Source organism: Gastrolobium bilobum, unplaced genomic scaffold, assembly GCF_033153095.1.
Source record: "Gastrolobium bilobum isolate Gb01-03AN ecotype WA unplaced genomic scaffold, APGP_CSIRO_Gbil_v1 utg76882, whole genome shotgun sequence".
Lineage (NCBI taxonomy): Eukaryota > Viridiplantae > Streptophyta > Magnoliopsida > Fabales > Fabaceae > Gastrolobium > Gastrolobium bilobum.
This window is the reverse complement of record NW_026895093.1, coordinates 23,043-44,985: the sequence shown is the minus strand read 5'-3', so window position 1 is coordinate 44,985 and position 21,943 is coordinate 23,043. Positions and strand designations below refer to the sequence as shown.

General features: G+C 33.4%; 1 protein-coding gene and 1 non-coding gene across 2 annotated transcripts; one reads left to right on the top strand and one right to left on the bottom strand.

The window, feature by feature from the left end:
- Positions 1-3,146: 3,146 nt before the first annotated feature.
- On the bottom strand, positions 3,147-3,905 carry LOC133297219 (uncharacterized). The gene has a single exon (XM_061496357.1). The coding sequence runs from the start codon at positions 3,903-3,905 to the stop codon at positions 3,147-3,149; it is 759 nt and encodes a 252-aa protein (XP_061352341.1).
- A 1,076-nt stretch (positions 3,906-4,981) lies between these two features.
- LOC133297618 (small nucleolar RNA R71) lies at positions 4,982-5,088 on the top strand. Its single transcript, XR_009749665.1, has one exon. It is a non-coding gene; the product is annotated as a small nucleolar RNA R71 (small nucleolar RNA).
- The last annotated feature ends 16,855 nt before the right edge of the window (positions 5,089-21,943 follow it).

The window sequence follows — 21,943 nt, the reverse complement described above, 5'->3', positions numbered from 1 at the left end:
CCCAATATCCTCAATATGTTATGAATTAAATAGTCAAGGATCTGTTTCTTAATATATTGCCAATCAATTCTTTCTAAGTTAATTAGGGCTCAATTCCTTGTTACCCTAAATCTATGTGATCTTGAAAGAACTCTAGTTCCCCGATTATTCCCCAAGAAAACATGCATTAAGATCAAGAATTACAAGATTGCATAATTACCCTATGTATATTCCTACTCCTATTCCTAGATCACAATGATTATGATAAATTATCAAGTCAAGGTTCATGCACCAACATCCTTATTGTCATATAATTCCCCAAAATCATTCTATAAGGAACAAACTCATAGAAAGCATTAAAAATAGATAATTTATTCAATTATAAAAAGAACAGCATTCAGAGACAATTTAATTCATAAACATAAAGATTCAATTGGGTTCCATCTACCCTTAACTACATAAAAAACTACTCTAGCATACTGAATTGAAAAGAAATAATAAAGTAAAGAGAACCCCAAGCCTCTATTGGTGTGATGTTGACTTGGTTCCTCAGTGTTCCAGCGCTCCGCAACAGGATTCCTCCTTCCGTCTTGGTGTAATGCTCTGGAATTGTGTATTGGTTTGTTCTCCCAAGCTCCTTATTTATAACCATAGGAGTTGTATCCATCATCTAATCTTCCAATGAATCCATACAAGATTTGTATTTGATTTCATCTTTGTTTCCTTTTTCATGTAAAATCTTGGAGATTTGGTTGATGAATTAGAGTTTTAAATCTTCGTTGTATCTTGCTTCAATCTTCTCAGGAATCATCTTGATTTGTTTCCACTTTAGTTCCATATCATAATTGGACAAATCTTCATTAAATCTCAGCGGAAACTTGCCAAATCTTGCTGTCTGGTTCGTGTTTGGGCGCTCAAGCGCGCTACAGGGCGCTTGAGCGCCCTGAATTGCTGAAATTTTCTGGAGTTGTTGCCCATGCACGCTCAAGCGACCATTTGGGCGCTTGAGCGTGCTCTTCGAATTGAAATCTTGTCATCTTGGGCGCCCTTAATTGTCCAGTTTGGCTGTTTTTCCTGCTTCCAAGCGTTCAAGCGTCCATGTTTGCGCTTGAGCATGCTATTCTGAACCTTGAATTGTAATATTTGAGCTTCCTTTGATCCATATTGATCCTTCACTTCTTCGTCATGGTTTCTTTAGCACTTTTAGCACCATTTCTTGAGGTTTTACCTTCAAAATGCAAATATTAACAACACATCAGCTCAATTTCCTATTTTATGACTTAAATATATTAAAACCTTGAATTCCATGCATTCTACTACATAATTCTTATATAATTTAGCCTAAAAACATGGTAAACCAAGGGTTTATCAACCATTCCCAGATTTGAACATTGCTGTCCTCAGCAATGCACTAGAATAAACTTAGTGGAATCAATCAAGATTCTTAATTGCATGGAATTCATAAACAGGATTTAATCAGAGAAATGACTACAGAGCATTCAAACTTAAGAAAAGGATGATATATCAAAGCATTAAGATCAATAATCCATCAGTAGAAACTTCTAGTGAAATTCCTTAAGATCAAGAACAGGGGAAACTTCCAGAGACACTCCCTCACTAGGTTTACAATTCACTCACGCTGAACTGTTTAGAGGGTTGGTGTTTCACTCATATCCTACTGAATCAGACTACCATAGGCTTGCTCATATTCTAGCTCTCCACAATAATAATAAAGTATTCAACAGATCAAGAGGTCTTTATTCAGGTTGTAACTTGGTCTGGCTGAAGGGGAAGGAAAATTTGGAGAAAGGGCTCTGAGATTAAAATCCAGATTTTGAAGAGGAATGGATGTAATTGTTTCCAATTTTTCAACAACTTTTTTTTTCTTGTCGTTCGTTCTTCTTCACTTCTTTTTTTTTCTTGGACTTTTTCTCTTATTTGTCCTTCTCTTTTCTCATACTACTCTTCTTTCTTTTTGTTTCACTTTTTTCCTTTTCCGCTTTCTTTTCGAGTAGTTTTCTTTCTCTTTGTTTGTTTCTTCTTCCTTCCAACCAACCTTACTTGGCTTTTGCCTTTCTTCCTTGTACTTCCACACATCATTATTCATATATTCAATCAATGAGCACTTGTCCTCAATCTGAAATTCAATCTCAATTAAGGTGAGGAGTGTATGGATAATGGCTTATTCAATTCATAGGTTTTCAAAGAATAAACAGGCCTAGACTAAAAGTGGTTAACTAAGGAATAGTAGTAATGGTTGACTATTTGGCCATCTAGTTTAAAGAAAGAACATGCCTCAATCATATCTATAGAATAAATCACATACTAATTCAAGCCAGAAATAAAGCAAGTTCTAGAGTCTTTCATCAGTAGAATGCACACTCAATAAAAATTTTCTGTATAGGCTCGAAACCTTACGGCTATGAATGCACAGTAACTATCCTGTTCTTTTCCTCTAAACAACTTCAATATAAAACAATATATTAGAAGAACCATGTCACTCATTTGCAATGATGCTCATAAAAAAATTGTATAAGTGCATAATCATGCTCTGAATCAATTACTAATTTCAATTTCCCGCCATTTTTCCAATTAACACTGAGATACTTTAAAAATTTTCAGAATTTTCACAAAAAAATTTGGCTTGGGGTTTTTCAACAAAAACAATTAAAATTATCTAATTAATCATGAAAAACAAAATTTAAAATGCAAGAAAAAAAAAAACTAAAGCAAAGGAGAAGGGATTTGAGATAGTTCCCTGTTTTAGCCGGATATTCTGTATGCTCATGAAGTTCCTCCGGCTTACTCAATTGTGCTCAGATGAATCGCGCGTTCCCCATTCCCAGATTTAAATGTTGCTGTCCTCAGCAACAGATTTAAATCTAAAAAGAATTCGCGTCGAGAAATCAGAACAACTAATTGCTCTCTTGTTGTTTGTTTATTTTTCTTCACCTGTAAAATTCACTCAATTGTAGGCATTAGTCTCAACACCTTCTCCTATATTTTTGTATTTTTCTCTTTATTTATTTCAAAGTAAAAATAAATAAAACAATGAAAATAAAACAGTAAACTGTGGGTTTGCCTACCCATTAGCGCTTGTTTTACGTCACGAGCCTGACGTACCTGATTTATTTTCATGGTGGCTGAAAGCATAAGCTTGGTGATGACTAAGGTCCATCGTTCATAAATTGTGTCCTACCGTAGTGCTCGTCTGCATATGGATGAGGTAAAGTAGTGTCAGGAACTTTGAACTTGACTTTTACATGCTTTTTTTCGCTACTAGGTTTCTCCATTTTAACTTTTGGCTTGCTTTCTCGAGAAGACTCTTCATTGTGTTCTTCTTCACCTTTCTTTTCACCAATGTAGTAGACTTGATCCTCCGGTTGAGCTATAGATGAAGGGACTTCTTTGTCAAAGAACTTGAAAGTTACTTGCTCTCCGTCTACCCGTAATATCAGCTCGCCTTTTAGCACATCAATCACTGCTCCAGAAGTTTCCAAGAAGGGTCTTCCAAAAATCATAGGAATTGTGGCATCTTCTTCAATGTCAAGGATGACAAAATCGACAGGAATGATGAATTTGTCTACCTTAACCAATATGTCCTCGATGATACCATAAGCTTGCTTTGAAGAGCGGTCAGCCAGTTGCACTATTGTCTTTGTGGGCTTCACTTCGGTTATCCCCAGCTTCATCATCATTGAGAGTGGCATGACATTGATGCTAGCTCCAAGATCACATAAAACATTGTCTACTTCCATCTTGCCTATAGTGCATTGAATGCTGAAGCTCCCTGGATCCTTGACTTTGGTAGGCAACTTCTTTTTGCTGATAGCATTACATTCCTTCGTCAAATTTACTGTTTCATATTCTCGCAACTTACGTTTCCTTGACAATAGATCCTTCATAAACCTTGCATAGTTGGGCATGTTCTCTAAAGCTTCAGCAAAGGGAATGTTGACTTGCAGCTTCTTGAAGATGTCCAAAAATTTGGTGTATTGTTATTTCTGGACCTCTTGTTTCAACCGCTGAGGGTATGGAACTTTTGCATATGGAGACGGGTCTGCCGCTTTTGGTTGCCTGTCCAGAGCTTTCTTTTTCTCCCATTTGAACAGCTTCTTCTCTGGAATGCATTTTTTCAGCTTCTACTGCATCTTCTTCTTTCTCTTTCTCAACTTCAGGTTCAGCTTCTTTCTTCTTTTCAATTGGTGGCTTTTCCACAGGTTGAATCACTGTCCCACTCCTAGTGGTGATAACATTGCAATGCTCCCTTGGATTGACAACTGTGTTGCTTGGAAAAGTGCCCTGAGTTCTTTCAGTGAACTGTCTTGACAGCTGACCAATTTGAGTCTCCAAGTTCCGGATCGAAGCTTCTTGATTCCGGAATGAGGCTCTTGTCTCCTCTCTGAAGGAATTTGAATTCTGAATGTAGTCCGAGGTGGTCTTGGACAACTGTGCAAATGCTTTTTCCCACTCTGATTGTGGAGGTTGCTGCTGTTGTTGCAATGGCACATGAGGATTCAGCTGGTAGTTTGACTTGTAACTCAACCCTGGATGTTGATTCTGATTCTTCTGATCATACCAGAGTCCATTGACCTCTGCTAGTGGCTTTTCCGCTGCTCTTATGTATTCACAATCCTCAGTTGTATGAGCCTCCTGACAAATATCACTTTTAATGTTAGCATTAGAAACAGAAGAAACTTGAGAAATGTTAAATTTCTTATTAAGAGCATCTAATTGTTCTTGTTGTTTCTTGTGCATTTGTAGCATTTATTCATTCTGGGCTAAGAGTGCATCATAGCCTTCAAGCTTCATAGTTCTTGATTTTCTTGGTGCAACTGGGGCTGGAGCATTGTCAAATTCTTGAGATGCTAATGATTCCAACAGTTCAAGTGCTTCCTCAGGAGTTTTTGTTTTCAGGGAGCCTCCTACAGCAGCATTCACCAGTGTTCTTGTGCTGGATGTCATCCCTTGGAAAAAGATTCTTGCTTTCTCCCATGCTTCAATTCCATGTTGAGGATACTTCCTGAGTAATCCTTTAAATCGTTTCCAAGCCTCGTACAGAGATTCGCTTTCTTTTTGTTCAAAAGCATTGATCTCCGCCTTGAGTCTTGCCATTTTTGAAGCTGAGAAAAATCTAGCCAAGAATTTTCTTGTTAAGTCATCTCAATTGGTTATGCTTCCTTCAGGTAGAGACTGCAGCCAATCTCTTGCTTAATCTTTCAGTGAGCATGGAAATAGTCTGAGCAAAATAGCATCACGAGAAACTCCATGTACTTTTAATGTATCACAGTAAAGTAGGAAATCCTCAAGATGACTATAGGGGTTCTCTGTACTTCCTCCAGCGAACTAATCTTTTTGAATCAGTTGCAGCAGCGCCGGCTTCAGCTGAAAGTTGTTCGCTTCTATGTTTGGTCTAACAATGCTCTTCGTATGTGGAACTCGAGCTGGGGTTCCCAACGTCCTTCGAACGATTTGATTGTTTTTTGCCATTGGTTCCTCTTTAGGCTCCTTTCTATCTTTTCTATCTCAAGATCAACTGCAAGATTCTCGGGTTAAGAGTACCTCGCATAAACTAAGATTGAAAAGATGTGCAGAAAAAAAAATGCAAAAAAATAATAATTAAAAAAATAATAATTAAAAAATAATAATAATAATAAAAAAAAACAAAAAAAAAACAAAGAATGCAGAAATTAAATATGCAAAAAAAAATATGCAGATTTTTTTTTTTGTGTGCAGAAAAATATTTTTGAAGAATGTTTAAAGTGCAGAAAAATAAAGCGTCCAATCTAAAAGTTAATTAGTTACTTCTAATGTTGAAGAATTCGATCACCGGCAACGACGCCAAAAACTTGATAGCGACACGGCAAGTGCACCGATCATGAAAGTAATAAAATGTCCCGGAGTACGAGATCGTTCCCACGAGGATCAGAATTTCAAGCACTAGTTCGCTAATTGCGTTTTAGTTGGAATATCAAAGGTTTGGTTTGAGGGAGTGGTGAATTTAGATGAAGAGAATTGTTGTTCAAGACTTAAAATTAAAAACAAGTAAAGGCATGCAATATGAAAATTCAGAATTAAAAGAATGAATGAGATGATGTTTTATTAAGATTTAAAAAGCGTAGTTAAGATTTCGACTTCCCCCAATGTCCTCAACATGTTATGAATTAAACAGTCAAGAATCCGTTTCTTAATATATTGCCAATCAATTCTTTCTAAGTTAATTAGGGCTCAATTCCTTGTTACCCTAAATCTATGTGATCTTGAAAGAACTCTAGTTCCCCGATTATTCCCCAAGAAAACATGCATTAAGATCAAGAATTACAAGATTGCATAATTACCCTATGTCTATTCCTATTCCTATTCCTAGATCACAAGGATTATGATAAATTATCAAGTCAAGGTTCATGCACCAACATTCCAATTGTCATACAATTCCCCAAAATCATTCTATAAGGAACAAACTCATAGAAATCATTAAAAACAGATAATTTATTCAATTATAAAAAGAACAAGATTCGGAGACAATTTAATTCATAAACATAAAGATTCAATTGGGTTCCATCTACCCTTAACTACATAAAAAATTACTCTAGCATACTGAATTGAAAAGAAATAATAAAGAAAAGAGAACCCCAAGCCTCCATTGGTGTGATGGTGACTTGGTTCCTCAGTGTTCCAACGCTCCGCAACAGGATTCCTCCTTCCGTCTTGGTGTAATGCTCTGGAATTGTGTATTGGTTTGTGCTCCCAAGCTCCTTATTTATAACCACAGGAGTTGTATCCATCATCTAATCTTCCAATGAATCCATACAAGATTTGTATTTGATTTCATCTTTGTTTCCTTTTTCATGTAAAATCTTGGAGATTTGGTTGATAAATTAGAGTTTTAAATCTTCGTTGTATCTTGCTTCAATCTTCTCAGGAATCATCTTGATTTGTTTCCGCTTTAGTTCCATATCATAATTGGACAAATCTTCATTAGATCTCAGCGGAATCTTGCCAAATCTTGCTGTCTGGTTCGTGTTTGGGCGCTCAAGCGCGCTACAGGGCGCTTGAGCGTCCTGAATTGCTGAAATTTTCTGGAGTTGCTGCCCATGCGCGCTCAAGCGGCCATTTGGGCGCTCTAGTGTGCTCTTCGAATTGAAATCTTGTCATCTTGGGCGCTTGAGCGTGCTGTTGGGCGCTTGAGCGCTCTTAATTGCCCGGTTTGGCTGTTTTTCCTGCTTCCAAGCGCTCAAGCGTCCATGTTTACGCTTGAGCGTGCTATTCTGAACCTTGAATTGTAATATTTGAGCTTCCTTTGATCTATATTGATCCTTCACTTCTTCGTCATGATTTCTTTAGCACTTTTAGCACCATTTCTTGAGGTTTTACCTTCAAAATGCAAATATTAACAACACATCAGCTCAATTTCCTATCTTATGACTTAAATATATTAAAACCTTGAATTCCATGCATTCTACTACATAGTTCTTATATAATTTAGCCTAAAAACATGGTAAACCAAGGGTTTATCAACCATTCACAGATTTGAACAAGCAAGAAACTAATTTCATCGGAAACACATCGTTGAATCAACAATATAAAAAACAATGCAACTATTAGGATGTGCATGTAGATGCAATGTATGTTTTTATAATAACAAAGTGGCAACAACAAAAAGGCAAGATCATTTGATCAAGAGAAAAAAACATCAACCATATGTGGATATTGAAGATGTATGATGTAGCCACACAAGAATAGTGATGTCATGTCAAAGTGGCAATATCATTGGATCAAGAGCAACAAGGAATAATTAGAAGAGCAATAACAAGATCAAAGACAACTAACCATGACAACATCTAAGAGAAGCTCAATATCACAACCATGGTGAAAAATGATCAAAACCAACAAAATGTCAAGCATTGTCATATTCAACAAGTCAAAAACATCAAGTTCAAGAAAAGATCCAAGACACAATACATAAAGCTAAGTCTAAAATCATATTTAGAATATATCTTTAGGACTTAGAATATATGTGAGGGTATATGATAGATTGCATTGCATGAGCTCAAAGTTTTTCTCAAAGTAAACGTGTTTTTCAAATTGCATAATCATAACCTTTATATACTTGAAATAAATTTGAAAAATCCATGGAAAAGATCCTTGACATATTTTATAACTTCAAAATATATTTATCAAGTCAAGATCTTTCACAAAAAGTAGTTGGAAGCAAGCTAGAACACATTTGAACTTAAAATTTGTTGCTTAATTTTGCTGCTGCCTTATATAAAATTTTTGTATCTAAGATGATGGACTTGGATCTTGTGTTCTTCATAAAAGTTGTAGATCTCTCTTTTATCTTTCCAACGAGACCAAGATCACATCATTCCGACAAGTATAACTCAAATTATAGCCAAAATACGAAACAATATTCTTGCTGTCAAGTTGAGAATCGATTACCACTGCGACAGATCTCAACGGCTATAAAATGACTAGTTTTTCAAATGAGATCCCAATGGCTATAAGTGGCTATAAAACGGCTAGTTTTTCAAATGAGATTTCAACAGCTATAAACGGCTAGTTTTTCAACAGCTAGTTTTCAATGAAAACATTATATATGCATTTCCAATGACTCAAAAACATGAGGCATCATTTCTACACATATTAAGCATGCTTTGAGAGCTTCTACACTATCATTTGAATATTCTTTCATATCTTTCAAAGATCAAACATATTTGAACTCATATCTTGAAAATTCATATACCCATAGTGCTTCAAGTTGTATATCTACACTTTGAGAGTGTATATCCATTTCCAAATATTTTCCTCCTTGTATTCTTGAGTTGAAAGAGTTGTGAGACCCATTGTTTGAGTGGTGGCCAAATACCTAAGTAAATTTGGAGTGAATTGTAAGGTTACCAAGTATCCGTAAACTTGGAGATTGTAAGGTATCCAAGAACCCGAAGTCTTGGAAGATTGTAAAGGTTTGTCAAGCACCCGTGAAGCTTGACCATCAGTGAAAGTGTTGATCGAGTGTCTTCAGTCTGGACATAGGTCACAAGTGGTGGTAACCGAACCAGGATATATTGTGTTTGCAATTCTCTAAACTCCAAACTCTTTATTTTTTCACTTTAATTGCTTCTCTGATATCTTGTATGTGCTAGTATAAGTTCTATAATTGTGATATATTATATATTATGGATTGTATGAATGTATTGATTAGCTTTTCACATATCAAAGTTTGCTTGAAATGATTATTTAGAAACTAGAAGGAGACTTTTGTTAAAATCTTGTAATACTCAATTCACCCCCTCTTGAGTATAGAAACCACATTCCTAACAAGTGTAAAACTGAGAACAATGGTGAAAAATAGTGTTTCTTCTTATATGACATAGACCCATAATCATCATTTTTTTTCTTCATTAAACTTGGGATGTATGGGAAGTGAAAAATGGTGGTTGGTGGCGAAGGCTAAGTTATGGGTATGATGATTGAGAACATGGTTAATTTTGTCTTATAATTAATAAATATGTTTAATTGATTCAATATTATAGTGTAAGGTGGGTAATTGTTTCAATTGAAAGTACAATATGCCTTTTTAAAAAAACAGCTAAGTCCAAGGTGGTATAATGTAATTTGTTGCCCAAAATCTTATGCTGCCACACATTAGACAAAACTCTTTATATGACAATACGATGGATCTGATTCTTGTGGCGTTGGAAAGATAAGAGATTTACAAATCTTTACAACTTTTCCTAATTAATTCGTTTTTTTAGTAAGAAATTCTTCCACAAATTGGGCGATAGCTCGAAGGCTTAACGACATGCAACCCTAACTGTCTTAAATTTCTTTGAAGTTTATAAAAAGGATTTAACAGTCAAGGAAGAGACTACACACAATCCTGTTAACTAAAATATTAAGATATTTGAAGCTTCTCTCTTTTATCAGAGCCAGGCAGGTTGGGGGAAATATTTTTTATGTTCCAGACCACCTAATGATTTGATGTTCCCTCTCACAACACTAATTTTTCTTTCCCTTTTTACCCTTATTATTTTTCTTCTTTTTCAATTTTACCCTCCTATTTACACGAAGGGACCACCTAAAAGTGGTCCCGATCCACAATAAATTCTCTCCAGGTTGGGACTTATGGGCCCACCACGCTTCAGCTGCGCCACTCTGATTATTGAGAGTTTATGGAATACAATTTTACTCAGCTTAATAACACTTTCACACTCATGGAACAAAGGACACGCTACCCAGAAAACACAAATGGCAAAAAGAAAATTAAACACTAATTTGAACAATGATTTAGCAAAATCAAAAGGGATAAACCGGAAGGGGATGAAGAGGCCTGAAAATTTTGGGTTTGGCCGATAATCACATGAAACAAATTAAAGTTTGTAGCTTTGGAGGAGCTGTGTTTGGTTCTGGGATCTCACAAACTTCAGTGTGGTTTGGCTATCAGTTTTGACAGACACTCCAACCATGAAACGGTCACGTTGTCCCTCCCCCACTTCAATTTGGAACCATTACTCGAATTCAAGAAACCAATAACTAAGGTACCTAGTTCATCCACTACATCATACCCACTCTCCTCGTGCTTTTAGTTGCTCAAACATTTTGCCAATGCAACCCCATGATTGATGATTATCATTCTATAAAATATAATCTCACATTTTAAATATATTATATTTGGGATCAACGTTTCGGATAAAATTATGGGTTCACTTTTTGTGCAGTTATTGACTTATTGCAGATAAGTTATCTGCAGGGCAGTAAGCCCAATACGACGTCGGACGAAAATTATGGTGTTTTTGTAATTTTGATCTGTTGCATATTCTCTCTGAATTGATGTTATAAATATCATTTTAATTCTGTTTTCTATTAGAAAATAAGATTACATTCTGTTTGAATTGATTTTTGGTTGATATACTTGTTAAAAATTTGATTTTTGAATTGTTTGTTGAATTTCAAGTAACACACAATTCACTCCCTTCTTGTGTGATTGTTTAGCCATCTTTTCTTTTCATATATATATGCTGAAAATGTTGGAAATCCAAAATGGTGGTGAGGGACTTGAGTAGTTTGTATTAGGTTCTGTGTTCAATTCTCATTTGTATAAAAAAAAAGAAAAAGATTCCCATTATAATTTATGAAAAATTGCATTTTTTTCAAAAATACACTCAATAGTTTTTTGGTATATGTCAATAAAATTTTGATTATATAATATTGAATTTCAAATACACACTAAACCCCCTTATAGAAAAAATTAATCCTTTAAATTATACGTTTTATTCTTTAAAACATAGTAATGGAAATAGAATTAATACTTGAAATATTCATTTATTGACAATAAATTGTTCATAATAAGTTTTATGAAGTATATTTTTTTATACAAATACTCTTATTAAGAATTGAAATAAATAAAAAATTAATTTTTAAAAAACAATGTTAGGAAATAAAATCGTTGCCATACACATCCACAATTTGTTTTATTTACCTTATAGAAAAGAGAGTGAAAATTCTATAAATAAAATTTATATATAACATTACACAAAATATATCTCTTGAATTATTATTTTTATTTTACTATCTTAAAAACTAAACATGAACAAATGATGAGGTGAATTAGGAGTTTCGTCGCTTGGTTTACCTATATATTTAGGAGTGATAATTTTCAATATGACTTGTTGACATAATATGAACACAATATGGAAATTCATGTTTGGTTCAACCCATTTCAAATTCTTGTCGTGTTTGTATTAGCAAAAATTGACAATAAAAATTTGTATCATATCGTGTGTCAACTTGTGAACCAGAAATTAATCCGCTTTAATCTTCTTATAGGTCATTTGTTTCGTATCATAAACAGATTATTAGTGTTTTATCATGTCATATCAACCTGAATAATAAGCAACATACTTTAAGGTTGATAGATTATTCATATCATATCATGTCAAGCCGCATATAAGTGACACACTTTAAGGTTATGAGTTATTTGTGTTGTTTTCTGTCAACCCATAAAATAAGCGGGTTGTGTTCATGTTGAATTTATTACCCAATTTCAAATTCGTGTCGTGTATGTATTAAATATATTTGTATTCGTATCAAATTTGTATGATGTCATATCATGTCAACCCTATCTCTACCCGAGACAAGTCCATATCTTGAGTTCCATTCCTAAAATAAATGATGAACTGATTTTACAAAACTGAGGAATCTAGGCTAGGACAAACATGATTTCTCTATTGGAAATCGACAATCACACAAATCAAAAGTGAAAAGAGAATGCATCCACTAGGGTTAGCCTAGTGGTGTGGGGTGTGTGTGTTAGGAGTGTGTGTAGTATAGGGTGTTATGTTCAATTCCATGTAACCTCCAAAAAAAAAATGAAGAGAGAAAGAGAGAGAATAAACACCGTGATTTACCCTAGTTCACACAATTTAGGCTACGTCCAGCTTGCCTGTACTATATTCACCTCACCTCCACTCGTTATAAGTCACTCGGTTTACAAGGAAAATATAAATAGGATTAGAAAACCCTAACAGCAACTATTCATACGCCCAAGCCCAAACTACTAAAAAAATTACAATAAATCAGAGGCCTACAATAGTACCTAGTTACAACCAGTTGTCTTTCTGTTAACCCCGACAATTAAAATCTTCATCAACATACGAAGTATGAGCCATACCCAACATTATCTCCATTTCTAATACTGTTATAATTTTATTCTTCTTCGCTACAACCATGATATCTCCCTCTCCCACAGTGGCAGATAAACATGGGGCTTCATAATGTGATTTCCAATTTAGACCCATGTAGGGTTCTACTTCGATCCTTAAAATGTGTAGTTTCATTGCACAGTCCACTTCGGAAAATTTTTTATTGGCCATTTTTAAATTTACTTCGATATGAAAATGCGGAACCTTACCCAATTGGAATCAGAATCTGGTATATCTATCTTCAATTCTTGAACTGAAGCAGAAAGTGCGCCTAAAGTACTTGTTTCCTGTGGCATGATGCCAGAAATGGCCCTACCTCCCAAAACAAAACAAAGTATTCACAGAATGGGACCAACATGTTCAGCAATCAATTACCTAACTATTTTGCTTTGTCTTGAAGCGTAGGAGCATGCCAAGCTTAGTTTACTGTCATAGTGACATTGACTAAATTTGAATTGATAATAATAATAAAAAAAAATGTTAAAGGTAAAATGAAAAAAAAAATTATATTTTCACCAATTATTATAAATAACCATTTCAATTCAAAATACAAATCATTTTAAGAATTTTATGTTATATTTCTTTAACACCTCCTCTCACATAAAAATTCATTAAGTTTGAAGGAAGAACAATAGAGAGGTTCTCCTACTCATGCTTAGAAATTTCATAATATTTAATTATTTATTAATAAGATGAGGGCGATAATAATTGAACTCGTAATCACTTGGTCATAAAATTATAATATCATGTAAAAACTTATTTCAACCCAAAACTTAAACTATTAGTTGAATATCATTTAATGATTTTATATTATATTTCTCTAATAATTATATTTTGTTTGATTACTAAAAAAACTTAATTATTACAACAATGATTTAAAGGACAAAATATGTCAACATTGATATATAAAAAACAGAAAGAAGAATACAAAAAAAAAAAAAACAGATAGAAAGAAATATTCAAACTAGTCCACATTTAGGAGAGAGAAATGAAGTGATTAAAATGATGGATCCCGACATGAAGTTGAGAAAAAACCAATGAACTTTGCTTTTGTCATTTTTCATGTTACTTGGTGAAAAATGAAAAGGGTTAAAAGATGTGTAAAGTAGTGTACTTTATTCATATGGAAGTAAATAACAAGAAGGAAAGAGAGGGGCCAAGGGGCCAAAGGTATCTACCTGAAAGAAATAAAACTGGTGGAGTTTATGGGATGACCTAGGTTGATTTCATCCTTATATCCTCATTATTCAATTGTCTCTTCCATTCCTTCTAGTCCTCGCATGAGTTGGCTGCCACTCCACTCCTTATTCTCGGGTCAAGATATTAGATGCACTTTAAAAATAAAGTAAAATATTGATAATTATCAATTACAAAATTACAAGTTAACTTTTTATAATAAGAGAGGTTATATTTATTATCTATTTTTCTTTAAAACTTCTTACGTTTATCTTTATGGTTATTAGATCAAAATCAAATGAATTACAAAATAAATTTAAATGGGAGTCATTGATTTTATTTTGATCCAATAATCACAAAGGTAGTTGTAAGATGTTGTAAGAAAAAATATGTTATCAGTATAACCTCTCCCTTTTATAATATATAAAACATAAATTCTAATAAAGATCAATGTAGAGATCGATATAGAACCTAATTATTGTTCAGTAAAAATTAAAATAAGATCGAAATCATTTATTGATTATAAAGAGATTTGATTATAATAATAAAGAAAATATTTATCATTTTAGATAAAATGACATTATTTTGATGTATAATTGTTATTTTTTACATCTCTCTCCTCTACTTTCTCTTTATTTCTAATCCTACGGTGGAAGGAGAATATAAAAAATTATTAAATATACATTAAAGTAACATTCTTTTATCGAAAATGATACAAATTAAGTTTTATTTTTTAAAATAATAAATGATATTCCCTTATAAATAATAAATTCTCTTGTTAGCTTGAGACAAAAAAATAAGGCTTTGGGCTCAGTTTTACACTTGAGAGCAGGTGGGATATTATAAGACTTATGCTCTTTGTCTTAATTTAGAATAAAGTCCAAAAAAAAAAAAAAACTAATATGAATAGAGCTCGAAAGAGAATTAGTGTCCTCTAATCTCCGATGCAAATTTAATTTAGCCATCATAGACAAGACAAAGTGTTGTCCACACACTGACTACACTGCCCGAAGAATATAATTTGAAAATCTACAATCTTAAAAGAATTAACATAGATCCCAAAAGAAAATTATTTTGATAAAAAAGTTGATGAATAGTGACATTTCGATCACTGTTTTCAATATATGTCATGTTTAACCGCCATAGACAAGATAAGGTTGTCCATACACCGACACTGTTCCACCACTTCAGGGAGAAAAGTTTTTGTGCTTCAGGTGTACGAAAATTTAGTGATCCCCTTTAATTAAAAGTGTGGAATATAAATGAATGAAAGAAGTAAAGTAATTTTCTTTTTCTTTTTAAAAAATACAAGGGGACCACTGAAAACTTTTCTCCACCTCAGAAATAGTTTGAAAGATTTACATATCCCTGGGGAACATTCTAAAAGAAGATTCCAACATGTTAGAAGAACTCTCTTAAAAAGACTTGTATATCGTAAAAATATACAATACGTTATTTATATGGATAAAAAATATTAATACGTAATTAATTCACACACTACAAGAAAAATTGTATTTTGAAGCGGTTCAATTATCAATTTTCGGCGGTTATAACCGTTGATAAAGTCGTAGTGCGACGATTAACCAACCGTCGCCAGTTAAATCGTCGGGAAGGAATCAACGACAGTTGAAATTACCCGCTGGAACGATCGTCGAGATTAATATAACGTCGGTTACCAAGGCGGAGTGGCCGCCACATAATGATCATCAAATTTACTATGTTTTGCTCTCAGAGGCGATTTTGTACCGCCTCCAAATAATTAACATAGTTTATGGAGTCGGTTTGAAACCGCCTTTGGATTTATTTTGGAGGCGGTTCAAAATCGCCTCTAAATAAGTAACATAGTTTATGGAGTCAGTTTGAAACCGCCTTTGTATTTCTTTTTGGAGGTGGTTTATAACCACCTCTAAATGATAAGCTAGAGTTTCTTGCGTCGGTTTATAACCACCTCTAAATATTAATTTAAAAATTAATTTGAAATTTTTGATAATTTTATTAGAAAAAATTTATAATATTTTTTTATGATTTTATTCGATAAATTTTAAAAAATAAATAAATAAATTTTTTGTAAATGAAATATTTCAAAAATCCAATTTTTTAAAATTTGGATAATATTGATTTGTTATTATTTTATTATTGAAATAATTTTTTTATAAATTTATTCAAATATACAATATTATTGCTATACATAATTTATTGAATTATATCTTAAGTTTATTTACTAGTAATGAAACCACGATGACATGTCGTCCAAATATAATTAAAATTATTAACAAAATAGGATCATAAAAATGTCATTTTTATCATAATTTTTTTTGATAAACCATTTATCATAATGTTCAAAAACATCAAACCTAAAGTTTTGTACTATCATCAAAACAAAAAGTATAGATTACAAAAGAGTCTAACAAAATATAATCCCAAAGTATTGCAATCTAAACCAAAAGTAAAGATTACAAAAAAGTCCAACAAAATGTAACCCCTATAGTGATGTAATCTAAACAAAAAATAAAGATCCCAAAGTACTGTAATCTAAAAAGAAATTACAGATCACAAAAAAATCCAATAAAATCAAAGTTTTCAAAATATCTAGAAATTAAATTCTATCCATGAAAAAGTCATCAAGAGGAGTTGTTAATCCTTCATTTTGACCTTGTTGTGTGGATGATATGTTAATATTTGGTAAAAACCTTCTGATACCAATGGAGGATTCCAAACATAAAGCCTGCAAATTACAAATAAAGACAATATTTTAATGACAAATAAAGACCTCTGAATCGATAATATTTAAATTAGAACAAATTACAAGTGACATAAATTACAAGTACTGCAAAGGCATTTCAATCAACATAAATTTACATCTTGTAAGCTGTTTTCATTAAGTATACTTGTATATTACAATCAATAAGCACAAAGCTGAGAAGTGCATGAATGTAAAACACTGGCAATAATTTATGCCCTTCTAATATATTCTATAAGGCCTACTGAGACTTAATGGCTTACACCAATTTTGTCACCTATATACTGATCACGTAATGAACTTACGTAACTAATTGGGTTCTCATATAAACATATAACTTTGGTGTGTACTAAGAGTTTCACAAACAAAATTCACAACTAGAAAATATGACAATTTAATAATCTTCATCTAGAAAGAGAGTATTTTGGGTTTTTAAATGACAATAGAGTACTGAATGTTTTACCTAAGTAAAGTGTCTTCCACTACCTAAGTAAATTGACTTAGAGAAATATCAACATTTACAATGTCCTTATCATCAGTTTTAGAAAATTTAAGGAAAAGAATTGTAAAATATGGATTTGAATCATTGAAATGAAAAAAAAAAATTATATAACTATAAGCATGCCATTCAGAGCTGATTGCCAATTATCCTCTTACCAAAATTGCTAGCAAAATGTAATAAGAGATGTAGCACTATTTTACACAAAGTATGATAATAAGTTGCAACTAAATTTTTTACTTTAAATGGGTAGTGAACTTCGTCTAGTCAACTTCCGAAAATGTACTTCATGTCACGAAGTCATTGGCTGCCAAGTTCGTTGCGAGTCGTAGCGAACTTGGACAAGCGACACTCATCTTTTCCTGCGAAAGTGTGTCACGTGCCAAGAAATTATTGGCTACCAAGTTTGCTATCAGTCATAGCAAACTTCAACGCGTGACAGTCTGGTAAATTTTACTGTTCGCGTGGCAGTTTATTATATTAATGCCAAAAATGTGGCACATTGGTCATTGTTCCTTTAAAACCACAGGGAGTCAAATGAGAAACTATGAAACCACAATGAGTGAAAATAAAGTTATCCCTTATTTTTTAAAAACAATTAAGTTTTTTTTATAATTAAAATTTCTATTAATTAATAATTACTATATTTCCTATCATTTTATTTTTATCCTTCACGGTCCTGGGGTTGCTTCCCTCACACCCTCGTCGGGGCTACTACCTTAAACCCTGCCTGCTCACTAGGAAGCAAGGCTCACGTTCCCTTTTTATAATGATTTTATTAAAATTACATTTTTATCCTTTTTATCTATTAATTAAAATATTTGTTTAAGATTTATTTCTTCAAAAGATAGCATTAAAGTTTTTTTAAGGAAGATAATACAAAGTTTTTATATTTCTTTATGAAATACAAATTTTTATTTTTGGTAAACTTAAATACAAATTTTTATTAGTTGAGAAAAAAAACAAAAAAAAAACATATATATAAAAGAATATAATATTAAAACATATATATATATATTCAAAAAAAAATTATATTTTGAAAATATTTTAATTTAAATTATATATACTTTTATCATTTTTAATATACTTGTTATTATGTTTTCTAACTAATCCCAACCTCCTTCTTGCCACTATACATGTGTAGTTATCCTTCACTATGTCCACCTCTCTTGCAATCTCCCTATTATATGAATAATTGTCAACTAGCATGTCTTGTACACATGCAATGACATGAACAAACTCTCAAAATTGATATCCATGATCAATATTTACTACTCCTTATATTACATCATTGACTTTCTAGATTCTACTCTATCAATTAAGTTTTCATCATTCTAATTGCCTCGACTATATATTAATTAGGGAAATTACTATAGAAATTATGTAACCAATATTCAATTTCGGTGTTTTATGTCCAAATTATAGCAAGGAGGTTTTGGGGGGAGAGATACTCAACAAAATTACGGTTCGATGTTTCTCATATTGTAAGAGATAAAATTATCTCTTACATATATAAAGTATATGGGGCCCATGTGAAAAGAAAAGAGAATGAAAAGATGGGCCCAACACAGTTTTATATGTGTGTAGGAGATAAATTCAACATGAGAGACATTAAAGCCACAAAATGATGGTTGGACCAACGCTATGAAGACTAGACCAATCATTGACTCAGTTGAAAAGGTTGATTTAAATTTATACAAAAGTATGTAATAAATATATTTCAATAAATTCAATGGCATAGTGGTTGTTGTCATTGAATTCCTCCAATGTATATCGTATTCAAATCATACTAAGTGCCATTGTTCATAAAAAACATCCACCATTATGAAATTTATATTATGCGACGGTTGGTAACCGCCTTAAATTTCACATTCTGCGTCGGTTTGTAACCATCTTTAAACTGAGTCGGTTCAAACCGTCGTCAAATTAAATATTCTGTGTCGGTTTATAACCGTCGCTAAAAGCTGTCGTCAAATTGTGATTTTCAACTACGATTCATTAGAACGCAGAAGTAACCGTCGTTGTGATTTATTCTACGACGGTTGGGCCCCGACCATCGCGAATCATCGGTCGCAAAACACACATTTTCTTGTAGTGACATGTTTATATGGTTTTGCTATAACATTTTTCTAATATATATATATATATATATATATATATAATAATAATAATAATAATAAAATAACTTATATGTAATCTTAACCGTTAATTTTGATACATTACATTATTGTAATTTATTAGATTATACTTATTAATTAATTCTTAATTCTTAACAAATTATACCAATTAGATTTGCAGAAATTAATTGTTAAGATTCACCTAAGATTTGTTGTGTTTGCACTCATATAAATTGGTCATGCTCTCTTTATTTATGAGTGTATAGAATAATTTTATAGATCAGATTTAAAAATTAAAATGGAAAAAAATTGTAGTGAACATCGAACTCATTATCACTTAGTTACATTAATTCTAATACTGTATAAAGAACTAATTCAATTTAAAAATTTAAGTTGTTGGGTAATGCTACGTTAATTATTTTTTAAATTTATCTACGATGGCCCTTTTCTTCGCAAACTTTATTTCTTACACTGATTGTAACCCAATTTCCCTTACGGGAGGTTTCTACTTTCTACCATCTCGCAAAACATAAAACAGCACAAAAGAAAAAAAATAAAAGAGATACCGACTTTGCAAATAGAGAGGGGGAGAGAGAAAGAAGAAATGGAAGAGAAAAGATGTCCAAAAACATATTTGAAAAAGATTTAAAGATTGATTTGGATACATATACAAAAGTCATTAAAGCTTTAGTTGAGGAAAAAGAAGTTAGAATATTAAAATGTTAAAAAATAAAAAAATGCAATGATTCCAATTTTTAAAATTTAGATATTAAAAGATAAATATAGATTTAAAAATGTGACGAGTTGGGGGTGTAAGTGAAAACTGAGGGTTCTTTTTGGTTTTACCCCCAATAAGAGATTATTTTATGTGCAACGGTTGTAAGAAAATGCTTTTATACTTGTCACTTAAGGTGCGTTATATGTATCACAATTTTCTTTTGTTATGGAATATATCCATATCCTAACTACCTACGCAAGAATCCCTTAAAGGATAATAACCTAATTATTCTAATAGCATGAAACAATAAAACTACTCAGGATAGAATCCCTATCCCTACAGAAAAGGAACTTCAACTGAAAGATCTACACAGCCCAAGAGATAACCCTTATAAATACAAGGCCTAAGACCCCTAGGTACACATTTTCTGACCTATTTAACTATTGCTGCCAACACTATGCATACACCCATGTCTTGGCTATAAGCTTCTTTCTTGTGCGCAATAATTATATTATTGGTTATAAACCGATCTGGATACATATCCCTAAGGTATCTCTGAGCGCATACCATACAGTATATCATTACGGTTCTTTACGAACGAACATTGGTGCCGTCTGTAGTAACGATAAATTTCGATTCCCATTCCACGATGACGAACACTCGTGCAACATCTAGTAATACTCAACCCCAACCACCGCATTAGTCTGCCATCGAGTGTCTCCAAGAGCTCGCCGATCCAGTCCTGGTGGAGGTGCAGGTCGGAGAGGTCGGCACTGAGCCATTGCACACCACGACCCGAAGCAATCCCGCGACAGAGTCAGTATGTCAGCCACCATGGAATGAACAACCCGGAGCTGACAGCCACATAGCTAACACCGCCTTGAATGTGATCCTTCAAAGGATGCAAGAGATGGAGAACAGGTTCTTGGCTCAACAGCGGCTAGATACCCCAAGAATGGAAGCATTGGAGAAGACCAATAATTGCTTATCTCGAAAAGGGAACCCTCCCTGACGAGGCTCTAGAAGCCAAAAAGCTAGTAAGAAGCTCGGCTTGCTACACTATAGTAGAGGGACAATTGTACAAGAAAGGTTTTTACACACCTATGCTCAAATACCTAGACCCAAGCGAGTCAGATTATATCTTGGCTGAGATCCATGAGGGCACCAATGTGCATCACATGGGAGGAAAGTCTCTAGCTTGAAAAGCACTTAGGGCAGGATATTACTGGCCCACCATAGAAGCATATGCAAAGGAGCATGTCAAGAGATGTGACCAATGTCAGAAACATGCACGCATTCATTATGCACCTTCTGAGGAGCTACAAACCATCACGACACCTAGGCCATTCTACAAGTGGGGAATAGACCTGTTAGGGCCTTTTACCGCGACTGAAGGACAACTCAAATGGTTGATAGTAGCAGTGGATTATTTCACTAAGTGGATTGAAGCTGAACCCCTCACCACCATAACCTCGGCAAGGGTTCAAAGATTCTTTGAGAGAAATCTTATAAGCTGATTTGGTATTCCAGCCGAGATTATAATGAAAAACAGGACACAGTTCGCTGACAAAAGGTTTCAAGAGCTGATGGCCGATTTCAAGATAAAACACTGATTTTCTTCAGTTGAGCATCCCCAGACTAACGGACAAGCCGAGGTAGCTAACAAGGTAATCATAGAAGGCCTCGAGAAAAGGCTATTTGATGCCAAGGGAAATTGGGTACAATAACTACACCCTATCTTATAGGGTATAGAACGAGTACCCAAACCTCTACAGAGGAAAGTCCTTTCAAGCTGACATACAGTTGTGAGACAATGATCCCAGTCGAGATCGGAGAGTCATTTTTGAGAAGGGTGCAAAGGCTACAAGGAAGTGAAAAAGAAAATAGCGAAGCGTTGATCATAGAGCTCGACCTATTAGATGAAAATAAGGAGAATGCCATATACAAAAATATGATGGCAAAATGTCTCTTGGCAACGAGATTCAATAAAAAGGTTAAACCTCGGTCATT

Coding starts and splice junctions, on each gene's coding strand:
- LOC133297219 (XM_061496357.1), bottom strand. CDS start 3,905: ATGCCCAACTATGCAAGGTTTATGAAGGATCTATTGTCAAGGAAACGT.